General features: G+C 35.4%; 1 protein-coding gene across 1 annotated transcript; it reads left to right on the forward strand.

Annotated features, from left to right (window-relative positions):
- The first annotated feature begins 3121 nt into the window (after positions 1-3121).
- On the forward strand, positions 3122-3551 carry LOC116628995 (40S ribosomal protein S24-like). Its single transcript, XM_032399290.1, has one exon. It carries the CDS (start codon positions 3133-3135, stop codon positions 3526-3528), a length of 396 nt encoding a protein of 131 aa, XP_032255181.1. The 5' UTR covers positions 3122-3132; the 3' UTR covers positions 3529-3551.
- The last annotated feature ends 13053 nt before the right edge of the window (positions 3552-16604 follow it).

Consider the following 16604-nt stretch of genomic DNA (forward strand, 5'->3'; position numbering starts at 1 on the left):
TAAACATTCCATGCTCATGGATTAGAAGAAAAAATATTGTTAAAATGTCTATATTTCCCAAAGAAATCTACACATTTAATGCAATTCCTATAAACATAAAATGAGCATTTTTCAGAGACTTAGAAGAAATGATCCTAAAATTTGTATGGAACCACAAAAGATCCCAAATAACCAAAGCAACCTTGCAAAAGAAAAGCAAAGCTGGAGGCATCACATTTACGGACTTCAAGTTACATCACAAAGTTGTAGTGATCAAGACAGTATGGTACTGGAACAAAAATAGTCATATAGATCAATGGAACAGATTGGAAAACCCAGAAATGAACCCACAACTATATGATCAACTAATCTTTGACAAAGCAAGAAAGAATATCCAATGAAAAAAGTATCTTCAACAAATGGTATTGGGAAACCTGGACAACAACATGCAGAAGAATGAAACTGGACCACTTTCCTACATGATACACACAAATAAATTCCAAATGGATGAAAGACCTAAATGTGAGACAGAAAACCATAAAAATCTTAGAGGGGAACACAGGCGGCAACCTCTTTGACATTGGCATTATCAACTTCTTACTAGATATGTCTCCTGAGGCAAGGAAAACAAAAACAAAAAACAAGCAAACTAAAAACTATTGGGACTTCATCAAGATAAAAAGCTGCACAGTGAAGAAAACAATCAACAAAACTAAAAGACAACCTATGGAATGGGAAAAGATATTTGATAATGACATATCTGGTACAGGGTTAGTATCCAAAATATATAAGGAACATATAAAACTAAATATCCAAAAAAACAAATAATGCAGTTAAAAAATGGGTAGAAGATGTGAATAGACATTTCTCCAAAGAAGACATACAGATGGCTAAGAGACCCATGAAAACATGTTCAGTATCACTCATCATCAGGGAAATACAATAAAAAGTACAATGAGATATCACCTCACACCTGTCAGAATGGTTAAAATTAACAACACAGGAAACAACAGGGGTTGACTAGGATGTAGAGAAAGGGGAACACTTTTGCACTGTTGGTGGAAATCCAAACTGGTGCAGCCACTCTGGAAAAAGGTATGGAGTTTCCTCAAAATGTTAAAAATAGAAATACCCTCTGATCCAACAACTGCACTACTAGGTATTTATTTAAACAATATAAAAATACTGATTTGAAGGGATACATGCACCCTGATGTTTATACCAGCATTATCTACAATAGCCAAATTATGCAAGCAGCCCAAGTGTCCATTAACTGATGAATGGATAAAGATGTGGTATATATATATACAGTGGAATATTACTCAGCCATAAAAAGAATGAAATTCTGCCATTTGCAACAACATGTATGGATCTAGAGGGTATAATGCTAAGTGAAATAAGTCATTCAGAGAAAGACAAATACCGTATGATTTCACTCATATATGGAATTTAAGAAACAAAACAAATGAACAAAGAGAAAAACAAGCAAACAAACAAAAACACCAGACTCTTTAATGCAGAGAACAAATTTGTGGTTGCCAGAGCGGGGCTAGTTGTGGGTTTGGTGAAATAGGTGAAAGAGCTTAGAAGTACACTCACTATGATGAGTGCTGAGTTATGTATAGAATTGTTGAATCACTATATTATACACCTGAAATTAATATAATACTGCATGTTAATTATACTGGAATTCAAAAAATAGATAATTTTTTAAAAATTTAAAAAAGATGATGTGATGTTTATATACATACATACGCAATGGAATAATAATGAACCATAAAAAGGATGATATCTTTCCATTTGGGACAGCATAGGTGGGATATAGAACGTATTATGCTAAGTAAAATAAATCAGAAAAAGACAAATCATATGATTTTCCTTTTATGTGGATTTTCAAAAACAAAACAAATGAAAAATAAGCAAACAAAAAACAGAAACAGACCAATAAATGCAGAGAACAAAATGATGGTTGCCAGAGGGGAGGGGGCTTGGAGGATTGGCAAAATGTGTGAAAGGAAGTGGGACATACAGGCTTCCAGTTATGGAATGAATAAGGCATGGAAATAAAAGGTACTGCCTAGGGGATATTGTCAATATTAGTGTAATAGCATTGTATGGTAACAGATGGTAGCTACTTTTGTAGTTAGCATAGCATAATGAATAAACTTGTTGAATCATTGTGTTGTACACCTGAAACTAATGTAATATTGCATATCATCTATACTATAATTAAAAAAAAAAGGGATACCATGCTATTTTATGTAAGGTCTTTATGCCACAAAAGTGCAAATGATAGGTTTAGTGTCATTCCAAATACAATCCCAGAGTTGCTTTTATTAGAAACAAAGATAATTTAGAATCCATTTGGAAGAACAATCAAGAAAAGTTTAAAAACAATAGTGTACAGTCACTTGCCTTTCTATATATCAGAATATTTCATAAAGATATCATAATCAAATCAATATGGTATTGATGTAGGGATAGAGAAATATATCAGTGGAACAGAGTAAAGAATTCAAGAATTCAGGGGGTGCTGGGGTGGCTCAGTCCTTAAGCATCTGCCTTCAGCTCAGGTCATGATCCCAGGGTCCTGGGATCGAGCCCCACATCGGGCTCCCTGCTCAGCTGGGAACCTGCTTCTCCCCCTCTCCCACTCCCCCTGCTTGTGTTCCCTCTCTCGCTGTGTTTCTCTCTGTCAAATAAATAAATAAATAATCTTTAAAAAAAAAGAATTCGAGAATTCAGGAACAGATCCTAGGGCCTATGATAATTTAATATAATACACAGATAGTATCAATTGAATGATAAAATAATGGTTTATATAATGTGTGTTGTAAGTGCAACTGATAGTCATCTGTAAAAATATAAATTCAAACTCTATTCCCTAATATATCAAAATAAAAGCATATATAAAATAAACTAAATAATCTTAAAATATGTATGAGACTAAATGTGCAATCTAGGGATAGAGAAGTTCTTCACCAAGATAAGAAACTAGAGTCTGTAAAAAGAAATAAAGTAAACCTTTCAATTTATGAAACATTACTAAGTTTTCTAAGGCAAAAGATGCACTAAACAGAGCCAAACATAAAAAAATAAATCTGGAAATAACAAAATAGTTTATAAGAACATGTGAGAAGCTTGGCCGCCATCATGAACGACACAGTAACTATCCGGACCAGGAAGTTCATGACTAACCGACTACTTCAGCGGAAACAGATGGTCATTGATGTTCTTCACCCCGGAAAGGCAACAGTACCTAAGACAGAAATTCGGGAAAAACTAGCCAAAATGTACAAGACCACACCAGATGTCGTATTTGTGTTTGGATTCAGAACCCATTTTGGTGGTGGCAAGACAACCGGCTTTGGCATGATACATGATTCCTTGGATTATGCAAAGAAAAATGAACCCAAACACAGACTTGCAAGACATGGCCTGTATGAGAAGAAAAAGACATCAAGAAAACAGCGAAAGGAACGCAAGAACAGAATGAAGAAAGTCAGGGGGACTGCAAAAGCCAATGTTGGTGCTGGCAAAAAGAAGTGAACTGGAGATTGGACAACAGAAGGAGTAAAGATGCTGCAGTGGCTTTATCTAGTTGTGCAGATTTTTCATGAGAGGATCAATAAACTAAGAATGTTAACATGTAAAAAAAAAAGAACATGTGAAATATCTATATTAATATTTCTCAAAATTTAAGATAAATACCTGACATCTCATTAAAATGCAGATCCTGATATGGTAGATTGGAGGTGGGGCATTTCCAACCAACACAAACATGATGCTGATACTGGTAACTCTAAGGAATTTGTTAAGAGAAAAATAAGCTCTCTATGGAGGTAAAAATGAGCAAAGAGCATGAAAAGGCAATTTAAAAGGGAAAATTAACTCACACATTTGAAAAAATGCTAAAATCACTGATAAAAATACATATAACAATGTGATACTAGCTTTCATGTGTTATTTTTTATTTGCAAAAAAGTAAAAGGAAAGCTCTCCTAGGATGTGAGGGATATGAAGGAAAATATTGCTTTCATATAATGCAGGCTTTGAATTTGAACTATTAGAGCTCTTTGGAAAAGTTATTTGATAGAGCTATTAAATTTTTAAAATACACATATCTTCCAAGGTCACAGCTCTACTACTAGGAATTTAGCCCATGGCAATAAAAACACCAGTATGAGAGAATACATGTATAGGTATGTTTGCTACGGCATTGTTTATAGAGACAATAAGAAAAAAATGGAATTCTTATATTTATGTTATTAGTTAAATAAATTATGAAGCAGTTACAGCTTATAATGTTGTATAACCATTGAGATAATAAATTAGAGCTATACCAGTTGAGATGGAGCAATTTTCACAAGTTGTTATTGAAAAGTGAGATGAGGATGTAAAAAAGGCAAAATCTATATGTATATGTATGTATATGTATATGTAATCACTATGATGTTAACTCTTTGTTATTAGATGTTAACACATACATACTAAGATGTTAACTCAAGAGTTTGTTCCCACAAACATACAGTTTATTTATATTTAGTGATAGGTAAAACAATCAGGAAACAAATACCACCCATGTGTTTCAATGCTTGTTAAATCATCTTTCCACAAATAGCCTTAAAGCAATCCCTATACCATAGTTGAAGTTTAGAGGTAAGCCATCTGGAAGAGGTAAGTAAAATAAAAAAAACGATAATAATCATACCCCCCAAAATCCCCCAAAACCTATCAAGCAAGAATAGTATAATGCATTGGTGTAAAGTTGTATAAAAGAGTGCATGAACAGTTTAAAACATTAGAAAAAGTAACAGAACCATATCTATTGATCTGTAGGTATAAACAAAATATATTAAATGAAATGAGAAAGTTGTAGAGTAGTGTGTATATGTAATATGCTTGTGTTTCTAAAATCAGATGAGCAAACAAATCTCATATATATGAATTTATATATATATGAAGAAGGGCAAAATGTATGAACTAGGCTGTTAATGTCAGTTGTCAGTTACCTCAGAGAGAAAGTCTGGTAAGAAGAGATGGGGGGGGTAATTTCTCATTACAATGAAACATAAAATGCACAGTTTTATAAAATAAATTGTTTTTAGTATGATAAATTTGGCTATTTAAATACATTCATACTAATTTTTTGTAAGACAGATAATGATCCACTAATTTTTCATCCTTTATAATTCTCGATATTTCTACATAGCTCCATAACAAATGATAAATTCCTGAAAAAGGTGTTATCCCTATAAAATCTCCTAATTCTAATACATTCAAAAGATCTTTTTACTCAATTTGTAAATGGCATTTTATTTGCTAATTTTATTTCCCTAAATATAATCTGATAGAAATTTTCTACTAGAGGCAGTATCACATTGAGAAAAGACAATGAAATACGAGTCGGGAGACCTGGATTTTAGTCTTGTCTTTGCCACTGTGTGACCTTTTTAAACCTCATTATAAAGAAAAGAAAAGAACAGGCTAGAAATAATTGTGATGGGTATTAAGGAGGGCACATACTGCATGGAGCACTGGGTGTTACACGAAAACAATGGATCGTGGATCACCACATCAAAAACGAATGATGTAATGTATGGTGACTAACATAACATAATAAAATTTTTAAAAAAGAAAAAATTGAAGTAATTGGAATTAGCAGAAACATGACACTAAGCAAATATGTCTAATTCATCATGCTATTATGTTTGCTGAGCCCAGATGTGTTCAAATAATCCTTCACAGCCCAAGAAGCCAGTTTGAACCAATTAGTCAGTTTGCAGAAGAAATGATTTTTTTTTTTTTTTTTGTCATTCCAAATAACCACTAGATCTTTTCCATCAGTAGTCCTCAAAAACTCTCCATTGGTTGTTTATTATCTTCCTTACAGATGTGTCATTCACCTACCCTTTTTCTGTCTTTTCCAACATCATTGACTATACACTAAACATTTGTGAAATACCTGAAAATCTTTCTAATTAGCATCACCAAGGAATAATAATTCTATCTTTTAAGTTCCACCTACCTTTACCCTGGGTCTCATCTACTCATTTCTTTTTGTTTTTTTAAACCACTTTATTACAGTACAGTTGACAAACAAAAAGCTACACATTTTAGGGCACCTGGGTGGCTCAGTCATTAAGCGTCTGCCTTCAGCTCAGGTCATGATCCCAGGGTCCTGGGATGGAGCCCCACATCGGGCTCCCAGCTGAGGAGCTTCTCCCTCTCCCACTCCCCCTGCTTGTGTTCCCTCTCTAGCTGTCTCTCTCTCTCTCTGTCAAATAAATAAATAGAATCTTTAGACAAAAAAGCTACACATTTTAAATATCTATATCCTGGCTATGGGCGAAAATACACAATATATTGGAAGTTAATTCAGAGCATATATAGCCTCATAGAGAACTTAACCATAACCCTGCAAAGTATTGCCACCTAACTGGCAGTGTAACTGAGTCTTCAAAAGGCCATTCCACCATTCCGTCAAGCCAGCTGCTTCAGGATGGTGGGAACCATGATAAGACTAGTGAATTCCATGATCATGGGTTCATTGCCACACTTCATTTGCTCTGAAGTTAGTTTCTTGATAAAAAATTATGTTGTGTGGAATACCATAATGGTGCATAAGGCACCATCAAGTCCACCTCTAGTAGATTTTGCAGAAGCACTACATGTAGGAAAAACAAATCCAGATACAGAGTGTCTATTCCCATAAGAATGAAACACTGCCCCTTCCATGATGGAAGTCACTAACCTGCTGCAGGTAACTGTCTGATCAACCCAGGGAAATGGTCCATATTGGAGACTTAGTGTTGGTCTCTGCTGCTGGCAGATTAGGCATTCAGTGGTGGTTATAGTCAGGTTAATCTTGGTGAGCTGAAATCCATATTGCTGAGCTCATGCATAACCTCCGTCCCTGCCATTATGGCCATTGTTATAAGCCTACTGGATAGTGACAGGAAAAGCTGGACAGAGTCTGTTATCCTCAGAATGTGTCATCCTATCCACTTGATTATTAAAATCCTCTTCTTTCTTTAAATAATTTTTATTGTGTTTAATTAGCCAACATATAGTACATCATTAGATTTTGATTTGTGTTAGTTGTGTATAACACCCAGTGCTTATCACCACAAGTGTCCTCCTTAATACCCATAACCCGATTACCCCATTCCCCCACCCCCCAACCCCCTTCTGTAACCCTCAGTTTGGTTCCCGGAGTCCAGAGTCTCTCGTGGTTTGTCTCCCTCTCTGATTAAAATCCTCTTCTGCTGAAGTCACCCATTAGTAGCATTCAAATGGGACACAAATATCTTCATTTTGTTGTTTTGCCCACTCAGAGAGGTCTATTCACATATCTTTACCCTATACCTCCTTGTCACCAATTTTCCAATCACGTTTTTTTCCAAGCCCCTCTCCATCCAGCCAAATCATTGACCACAGCTCACAAAGTTGTATACACTCATGCCTCTTTCAATTTATCTTTCCATGAAAATTAAAAACCAGGTGCACAGCTCAAAGTTCTGCCCACATGGAGGATTTCCTTTCAACACTGTCCTTCAGGGATGTCTCAGAAAGGAGCTGTAGTACTACAGCTGTCCATTTTCAGGTGGTGTCTGCATATTATACAGAACTATCTGCAAATCAGGCCTGAGTTTTCTCTTGTAGGGAACTCCTCATGAGGACATAAGTGTGGGCTAGGTGAGAGAAGTTAATATAGGGGGATTGGGTGAGGTATATGCATTAGGGTAACTTTGTTATATAACTTAATTGTGCTTCCAAGGACTGTTCAATCCTGATATTGTATGAATTACTTCCATTTGAGGATGGAGTGATGCTATGCACACCCAACTCTATGGCTAGTTGGGTCATATAACACCCAGTTCATGATGGGCAATTCAACATAACTTGGTAGCCCATGGTCAAACACTGTCTCTACAAAGACTTAGTAACAAGCCAAAAGTTGTTTCTCAAAAGAAAAGCTGTTATTCACAGAGGATAACAAGACTTTACTCCAAAATCCTAAAAATCTGTACAGTGATTCACTGACAGTGGCCTGCCAAATCTCCAAAGAGCACCTTTATCTGCCGCTGACATTTCAAGCACCATTGGATCATATGGCCCAAGTGGCAGAGAAGTTTTCAAGACAGCCTGGACCTATTGGAAAGCCTTCTCTTGTTCTGGACCCCACTAAAAACTAGGAGATTTCATGTCACTTGGTAAATGAGCCAGAATATCACACCCCAATCAAGAATATACTGCCTCCAATATCCAAAGAGGCCCCCTAGGAATTATGCTTATTTTTTCGTTATACAATGATCAGATGTCACAATCCTTCTTTCACCTTAGAAGCTATACCTCAACATGCCCAATACCACTGAACTTCTAGAAGTTTCACTGAAGTTAAAGGCCTTTAAACTTTTTTTTAATTTATGATTTTTTATTCATATAATTTTCAAGAGCAGTTTTAAGTTTGCAGCAAAATTTAGGGAAAGGTACAGAGATCTCCCATACAATGCCGCCCCCACACATGCATAGCCTCTCCCATTATCAATTTCACCACCAGAGTGGTACAATTGTTACAATCAATGAACCTATGCCCTTGAATTTTTGACAGATTTATTTTCCACTTCTGACATAAAAGAAGTCTTACAAATAAGTCTAGAATATTTGTACCTCTTGCTCACTAGGTCTAATTTGCATTATGTCATCACTATAATGGACCAGTGTAATGTCTTGTGAAAGGGAAAGGTGATCAAGAGTCCCTATCATTCCTACGACAACATTAGGCTGAAGAGTTGATATACTCCTGAGGCAGGACAGTGAAATTGTATTGATGGCTTTGTAACCTGAAGGTCAACTGCTTCTGGTGGTCTTTATCACCAGGTATGGAGAACAAAGCATTTGCCAGATCAATAGCTGCATACCAGGTGCCAAAGGATATGTTAATTTGCTCAATCAATAAAACCACATCTGGTACAGTAGCTGTAGTTAGAATCACCACCTGGGTAAGTTTATGATGATCTATTCTTATACTCCAAGTTTCATCCATTTTCTGCACTGGCCAAATAGGTGAATTAAATGGGGTGTGATGAGAGTCACCATCCCAGAATTCTTCAAGTCCTTGATGGTGCCACTGATGTCTTCAATCCCTCCAAGAATGTGGTAGTGCTTTTTTTTTTTTTTTTTCCTATTTTCCTAGGCAGACAAACTTCTAGTGACTTCCATTTGGCCTTTCCTGCCATTACAACCCATACTCCACAGATCAGGAACTAATGTGGAGATTCTGCCAGTTGCTGAGCATTCCTATTCCATTTATGCATTCTAGAACTGGGGAAATTACCACCAAGTCAGTTTGGGGACACACTGGACCCAAAGTATGATGGACTTGAGCTGATGCTCCATTGGTTACTTGACCTGTATAAACCCTTAATTTGAGTGGTGGACCACAGTGATGTTTTGAAACTCCAGGAATTACTATCAGTTCAGAGCTAGTGTCCATTAATCCCCTATAAGTCTGATTATTTCCCTTTCCTCAATGCATAGTCACCCTGGGAAAAAGCTGTAGGTCCTTTTGGGGAAAGTTGAGATAAAAATTAACAATATACATTTTTGGTAGTGTATTGGAGTCTTTCTTCAAGGGGACCCAGGCTCCCCTTCATTAAAGGGGTTCTATGTCTCTACACTGGCTCAAGTCTCAGGATTGATTGAGGGACCATGAATTTCTGTTTTAGTAATTAATGTTAGACTCCTGTTCACTTGACCTATAATTCTTTTGCTTATACAGATCAAGAAATAATTTGGTAGACTGCCTATATATTTCTCTTCTATGAACATCATGATCCTATGCAAATTTTAGGATTGTTTGTTCCAGCACTGTGAAAAATGTCATTGGAATTTTGATTGGGATGGCATTGAAGGTGTAGATTGCTCTGGGCAGTATAGACATTTTTAACAATGTTTCTTCTTTCGATCCATGAGCATGGAATGTTTTTCCATCTTTTTGTGTCTTCTTCAATTTCTTTCATGAGTGTTCTGTAGTTCCTAGAGTATAGATCCTTTACCTCTTTGGTTAGGTTTATTCTGAGGTATCTTATGGTTTTTGGTGCTATTGTAAATGGAATCGTGTCTCTAATTTCTCTTTCTACAGTTGCATTGTTAGTGTATAAGAAAGCAACTGATTTCTGTGCATTGATTTTGTATCCTGCCACATCACTGAATTGCTGTATGAGTTCTAGTAATTTGGGGGTGGAGTCTTTTGGGTTTTCCACATAAAGTATCATGTCATCTGTGAAAAGAAGAGTTTGACTTCTTCTTTGCCAATTTGAATACCTTTCATTTCTTTTTGTTGTCTGATTGCTGTGGCCAGGATTTCTAGTACTATGTTGAACAATAGTGACGAGAGTGGGCATCCTTGACATCTTCCTAATCTTAAGGGAAAAGCTCCCAGCTTTTCCCCATTGAGGATGATATTCACTGTGGGTTTTTCATAGATAGATTTTATGAACTTGAGGAATGTTCCCTCTATCGCTATACTCTGAAGAGTTTTAATCAGGAAAGGATGCTCTATTTTGTCAAGTGGTTTTTCTGCATCAATTGAGAGGAACATATGGTTCTTCTCTCTTCTCTTATTAATGTGTTCTATCACATCGATTGATTTGCAAATGAAACATCCTTGCATCCCGGGGATAAATCACACTTGGTCGTGGTGGATGATCCTTTTAATGTATTGTTGGATCCTATTAGCTAGGATTTTGTTGAGGATTTTGGAATCCATATTCATCAGGGATATCATTCTGAAATTCTCCTTTTTGATGGGGTCTTTGCCTGGTTTGGGGATTAAGGTAATGTTGGCCTCATAGAATGAGTCTGGAAGCTTTCCTTCTGTTTCTATTTTTTGAAACAGCTTCAGGAGAATAGGTATTATTTCTCCTTTGAACATCATGATCAACTAGCCAACACCATAGGTTTCTGGGAGTCAGACTATTCTTACGACTGCTTTGACTTCACTGTCAATTATAGTAACCATACCAACCTTGCCCTTGGCAATTGCATAATGTGACTCGGTTCCTGCCACCCTAGGATTCAATTATCCCCATTGCGTTTAAACATCCTACTTTAGTGGTAGTAGTTCCCACTGTAATATCTCACTTACAGACAAGAACGACCACAGAGTTCTCCAACAATGCTGAGGCCTACCTCACAAATGAATTTTGCACAGTTTTAGAGAAAGGTGTGTCCTCTGGACCCTCCTGATGTTAGTATGAAGATTTTGTATAATAAATCCACCTTAACAGTCCAATCTCCCTAAGTTTTTTGATACCTCCCTTTTCAGTATATCAAGGAAGTTTTGACATTTCGATTTCATTTAGTGTAGGCATTTTTTGGTCCATATTTTATCACCCAACCAATCAAATTGTCAGAGAACTCTATCTCCTTGAGCTGCAACATTGAATACATTCTTAGGGAATCCATATTAATAATTTCAGCCTGATATAAATTTATGTTCCTTCCACCATTATCCCAAATCCTTAATATCTATTCCCACACATGTTCTCCATTTTTCTTTCTATGTAAATTGAAAAAATCATGTCATTATTTTGGAGTACAGTGCACCTCCTCATCGGTCTCACCTTGTACCTCAGCCTTCAGGGTCTTCTGGGACTTGTGTCTAGTTATAGGTTCATAAGTAAAGAGGGAAATTTGGGATAGATCCTGAGAAGAATCTGCAAGGTGGTTACAGGTAACTTACCTCAGGGATGGCCATTAAAAGTCCTTTGGCAAATCAGGGTTAAACTCCTCTGACAAGGGTGGAAGAGCTGGTCCTCCTGACAAAGAAGACCCAGAATTTGGGGGTTCATTATCCTCAACTTCATCAGGATCTGTCCATATGTCTCCATTCCAAATTTTAGTATCCACATAATTCTAAATTAATGACTTATTTTAACAGATGAAACCTTACAAATTTGGAGATTCAAATCATCCATGCACAGGATGATTCTCTGAATTTTGTATTCAGGACCTCAGACCTTTCACTGCAGGAAATAAGGGTTTCTTTCAAGGAAGACATAGGAAATTTCAGGTAATTTATGTAGAAGTTGAGCTGAGAATTAGAAGCTCTGAATTCATCCTCTCCCACTACTCCCTCCAATGCAGTCTGTAGCAACAAGCCATTATCATTATATTCATTAGTTTGACAAAAATATTTTAAGGTATCAAATATGTAGTCATCCAGAACTTTACAATTTGTAAGTATTTGATTAAGATTATCCAATAGTGTCATTTTGCATATCTCTATTGCCACATCACACCATGGACCATCGGTGTCCAGTGTCTTCTTTATCACTGAAAATAGAGTCATTAGTGCCATGAAATATAATCAGATTAGAAAACCAATACAGGGAACCAATATAAGAAATATATATACACAGAGGTACATAAATAGAAAGAAACAGAGACAAAGAGAAATTTTAGAAATTGTTTCATGTGATTAAATCAGGTGTAACTCTTGTCCACCTTAATCATAAAAATAATCTCAATCAAATAGACATCAAGAATTCTTATCACATGGGTATATGTTATCTTCCAGTGAGTTTTCTCTTACTAGAAGACAGATACATTTCTCTCACATTTTATATTCCCTAGAGTGCCTAGAAGAGTTTTGAATTTATAATAATTGAACTGAATCATTTGTAAACAGCGTGGCTACAAAATACTTGATTTACACAAACTGCTGGCACAAGATTGCATCCCTTCAGCATCCCACATGTCGTATATCACAATTATATATACATTTTATGGAATCCTCCCCTCAAAATGGATCATAGTGGGAGTGGAAGGGAAGAAATAAAGGAAAATTTCAAGAATGGCAGGAATCATTCCATTTGGTCTTATTACAGATTCATGTTTAGGAGATACTGAATAGTAATAGCTGCCTGAACCAGATGAAACAGTTTTGTTCTTTTGGTGTGTACTAATTCCCTAAACTCATCAGACCCAGAATTCCACTTCTCCTATGCCAAAGCAGAAGGCTCAACAATGAAGCTGAGCAAGCAACATGGAGTTTCCTGTCACAAAAGGCAATTTCCAGCTTTCACAAAGCAAATATTTTGCAGAGGTACAGGTGTGTCTGTATTTCCCCATGAGCTCAGCCAGCTATTTGCATTTTTACTTGAATCTAAAGTAAGCTGCTTAATCTGTACTGGCAACACAGTTCTCTAGAATAGGACAACTCTGTAAGTTCAGAAGTTTCAACATTTATCAAATATTAGATGTCATTCCAAATCACATTGTAATTAAAATTGTTTGGGAACTTTTTATCCCTGCAAATGTATAATACGACAGCTTTGTGTTTAGCAGCTTCCCTGGAATATTATCAACTCCATGTTGTGGACTATTTGGGCACATCCACCATTTGAGTTTCTATTGACATAATTGCAAATATATCATGCACTGAGATCTCAGCTTCAATTCTGGCCTCCAGGGAGAACTTTTGAAAATAACCCCACTTCCTTCCAATGCATATCTCTTGCTCAGCTATCTAAGCTCACTTACCCCTCCAGAAAAGTTTGGAATAAAGCCTAGGAATAAAAATGGTTTCCAGAGAGTTTAATAGCTCCATGGGTAATCCACACTGGTTAGTTCAAGGATAATGAGATGTCTGGGAAGCTCTTATAGTCAATGTTATGTCCTGGTGTTACTCTTAGTAAACAGTAGTTTCCCATAGTGCAGCACTTGTTTTTTATATACATTCACAAAGATGTTTATTTCAAAATACTTAACAAATTTACAAGTTTCCCTATATGTACTAAGTAATTGTTTCCTCAAGGCCAGAGAAAATGTCACTGCTAGGTAAGTGTATTCAGTTACACTCACATAATCTTGTGGCGATGTCTTAATGCTCTAAATGGAAAACAATAATTCAGTACTTAAAAATATTCTGAATCGTGTTGCTACCTGTTACTTTTGAAAACACCTTCACAACAAGGCACATAGCAATATTAAAAAAGATAATACCATGGAGTGACAAGTCATAACTATTTTACCATGGTGTATAGCCATTTGGATAATATATATAAATCAATATTCTATCTGTTCATGTGTTGCAAATAACACTTGCATTTCATATCTGCAATGATAAAGTGCTAGCTATCCCCCTTGTGTTCTTATTAGTCCTATGCTACATGACTAAATAACAATACACTTAGGGATTTGAAGATAGTAAATATACCCTTATTGTTGAAACTTGTATTAAAAAATAGCTTACTTATAGATATGGGAGTCCACTAATTCTTACTGATCATTCAGGGTACATAATGTTTTGCTTTAAATATCTAGCATTAGGGCAAATTATAAGCTGCAGCATCTGGCACTGAGGCTAAGGCTAGTATTAGGACATTTAGAACCTTTATTCCAAATTAATCATTTTAGTAGAAGAATAAAAATTTTCAAATCAATGAGACTTTTCTCCAGATTTATTCTGTGCAATGGATAGAAAGGCAGCAGGATATGGTTGGGGGTATGTAAATGATACAAGATACATACTTAAGAAATATATAATCTAATTGTATAAGTCTAGCATGTATAAATAAAGTAAGTTGTAAATATTTTCCTGAAATGACTTGCAGATGTAAGGTGTTTAATTAAAAAAAAAAAAAAAAAGAATACAATGTCCAGTGAAGAATAGAAAACTAAACCAAGAGTCAAGAGTCCTGGATTCTGGTTCCAGTTGTCTGACAAACAGAGACCTCAGTTTCTTCTTATGTAAATAATTATGGTACTAGTTATTATATATTACAAGAGATGATCAAATGGGATAATGTATTTGAAAGAGTTTTGAGAAGCATAAAGTGCTATATAAATGCAAGGAATTTTCACATGGAATACTCAGAAAAGTTAGGTTGACTAGTATCAGATATTTGACTAAAATATTAACAAACTGAAAACCACTACAGTTGCAAATATTGAACTGTCAAAAGAGAAGCAAATCTTCCTAAAAAATTTTAATGTCTATATAGTGCTCACAGATGTCTATCTATCTATCCATCTATCTTCTATCTAAACCCTAAATAGTCCTGAACTAGCAAATAATAAATGCTATCTAAATTTATTTATTTACTTTTTTATTATGTTATGTTAGTTACCATACAGTACATTAGTTTTTGATGTAGTGTTCCATGATTCATTGTTTGCTATCTAAATTTTGATGTCATAGCATATAATATGCAAGGTCTAGTTAGGCTTTACTTCAATCAGTTTGGTCAGTCTTTCTAAATAATCACTTGTTGGATTTGTGTGTGCATACCATAGTGACATAAAGCAGCTTGATTCAAGTACACTGTGATCTGTGACACATGATACAGTACCAAATGATGTGTTTGTTAAAATCTGACAGCAGAACACAATGTAAGCAGTTCACATCACTTAATCTGAAATGAGTTCTTTATATGAAAATGTAGAGACAATGTTCATTTGCTAGCAATGATTCAAAAATATTTTAGACAGAGTTTATACAATTTTAGTAATTGAAAACTGATAAATATTGGTACAAATTTGACCAAACAGATAATGGAGATAATTAAGTATAACTTTTTGTTTGTGCTATTGGATTGAACTAGTTATGTTTATTTGATCAGTTATTTCCTCATCTGCTTATTCCTCAGTTTTTAATCATAATTAAAAATATATCTTTAATGGGTTATACTTAAACCTTGAAATATATAGCTTCATTTTGAAAGATATACATGATAGGTAGCAAGAAGTAATTTCAGACCTGGAAATGTGCTTTTTATATAAATTTCATGTATATTTTATATGAACTAGAAATACTGAATTTTCAGTATTTGAAATAGGAATTCAGTACCCAGAGGGATATTAGATTTTTTTTAAATTATTGTTTATGTTTCTACTTGAACTTTTATTTCCTACCATAGAAAAAAACAAATTTCTGATTGACTTAAAGTATTAACAGGTGAATCAGTGTCTCAACATTAAAATGGGTCAAAGGAGTTGTAATATTTACTATAAAAAATGACACTGATAAAGTACTATCTGGGAAAAACTGTGAAGTATAACAGTTACACTGATTTATGTGGTCTATACTTATTTTCTACAGGAGAAAAATCATTTTAATTTAATTGACAGTCTCTCATACTTGAAATAAAAAGTATCATTTTTTTTTAAGTTTTATTTATTTATCAGAGAGAGAGAGAGAGAGCACACAAGCAGGGGCAGTGGCAGGCAGAGGGAGAAACAGGTTTCCCACTGAGCAAGGACCCCGATGCGGGACTCAATCCCAGGACCCTGGGATCATGACCTGAGCTGAAGGAAGATGCTTAACCGACTGAGCCACCCAGGTGCCCCAGGAGTTCTATTTTTAATCTTGGGGGGAATTTCCATACTGTTTTCCATAGTGGCTATACCCGTTTACATTCCCACCAACAGTGCACAAGAGTACCCTTTCTTCACACTCGCATCAGCACTTGGTATTTTTTTTGATAATTCTAATAGGTATGGACTAATATCACATTGTAGTTCTAATTTTTTATTGAAGTGGAATTGACATATAATGTATTAGTTTCCAGTGTGCAACATATTGACTCAACAATTCTATACATAGTCAATCCTCA

The sequence above is a fragment of the Phoca vitulina genome, unplaced genomic scaffold (genome assembly GCF_004348235.1).
Source record: "Phoca vitulina isolate PV1807 unplaced genomic scaffold, GSC_HSeal_1.0 scaffold168, whole genome shotgun sequence".
NCBI classification, from domain to species: Eukaryota; Metazoa; Chordata; class Mammalia; order Carnivora; family Phocidae; genus Phoca; species Phoca vitulina.

Excerpts from the sequence above, each read along its gene's own strand:
- LOC116628995 (XM_032399290.1), top strand. The coding sequence starts at position 3,133 with ATGAACGACACAGTAACTATCCGGACCAGGAAGTTCATGACTAACCGA.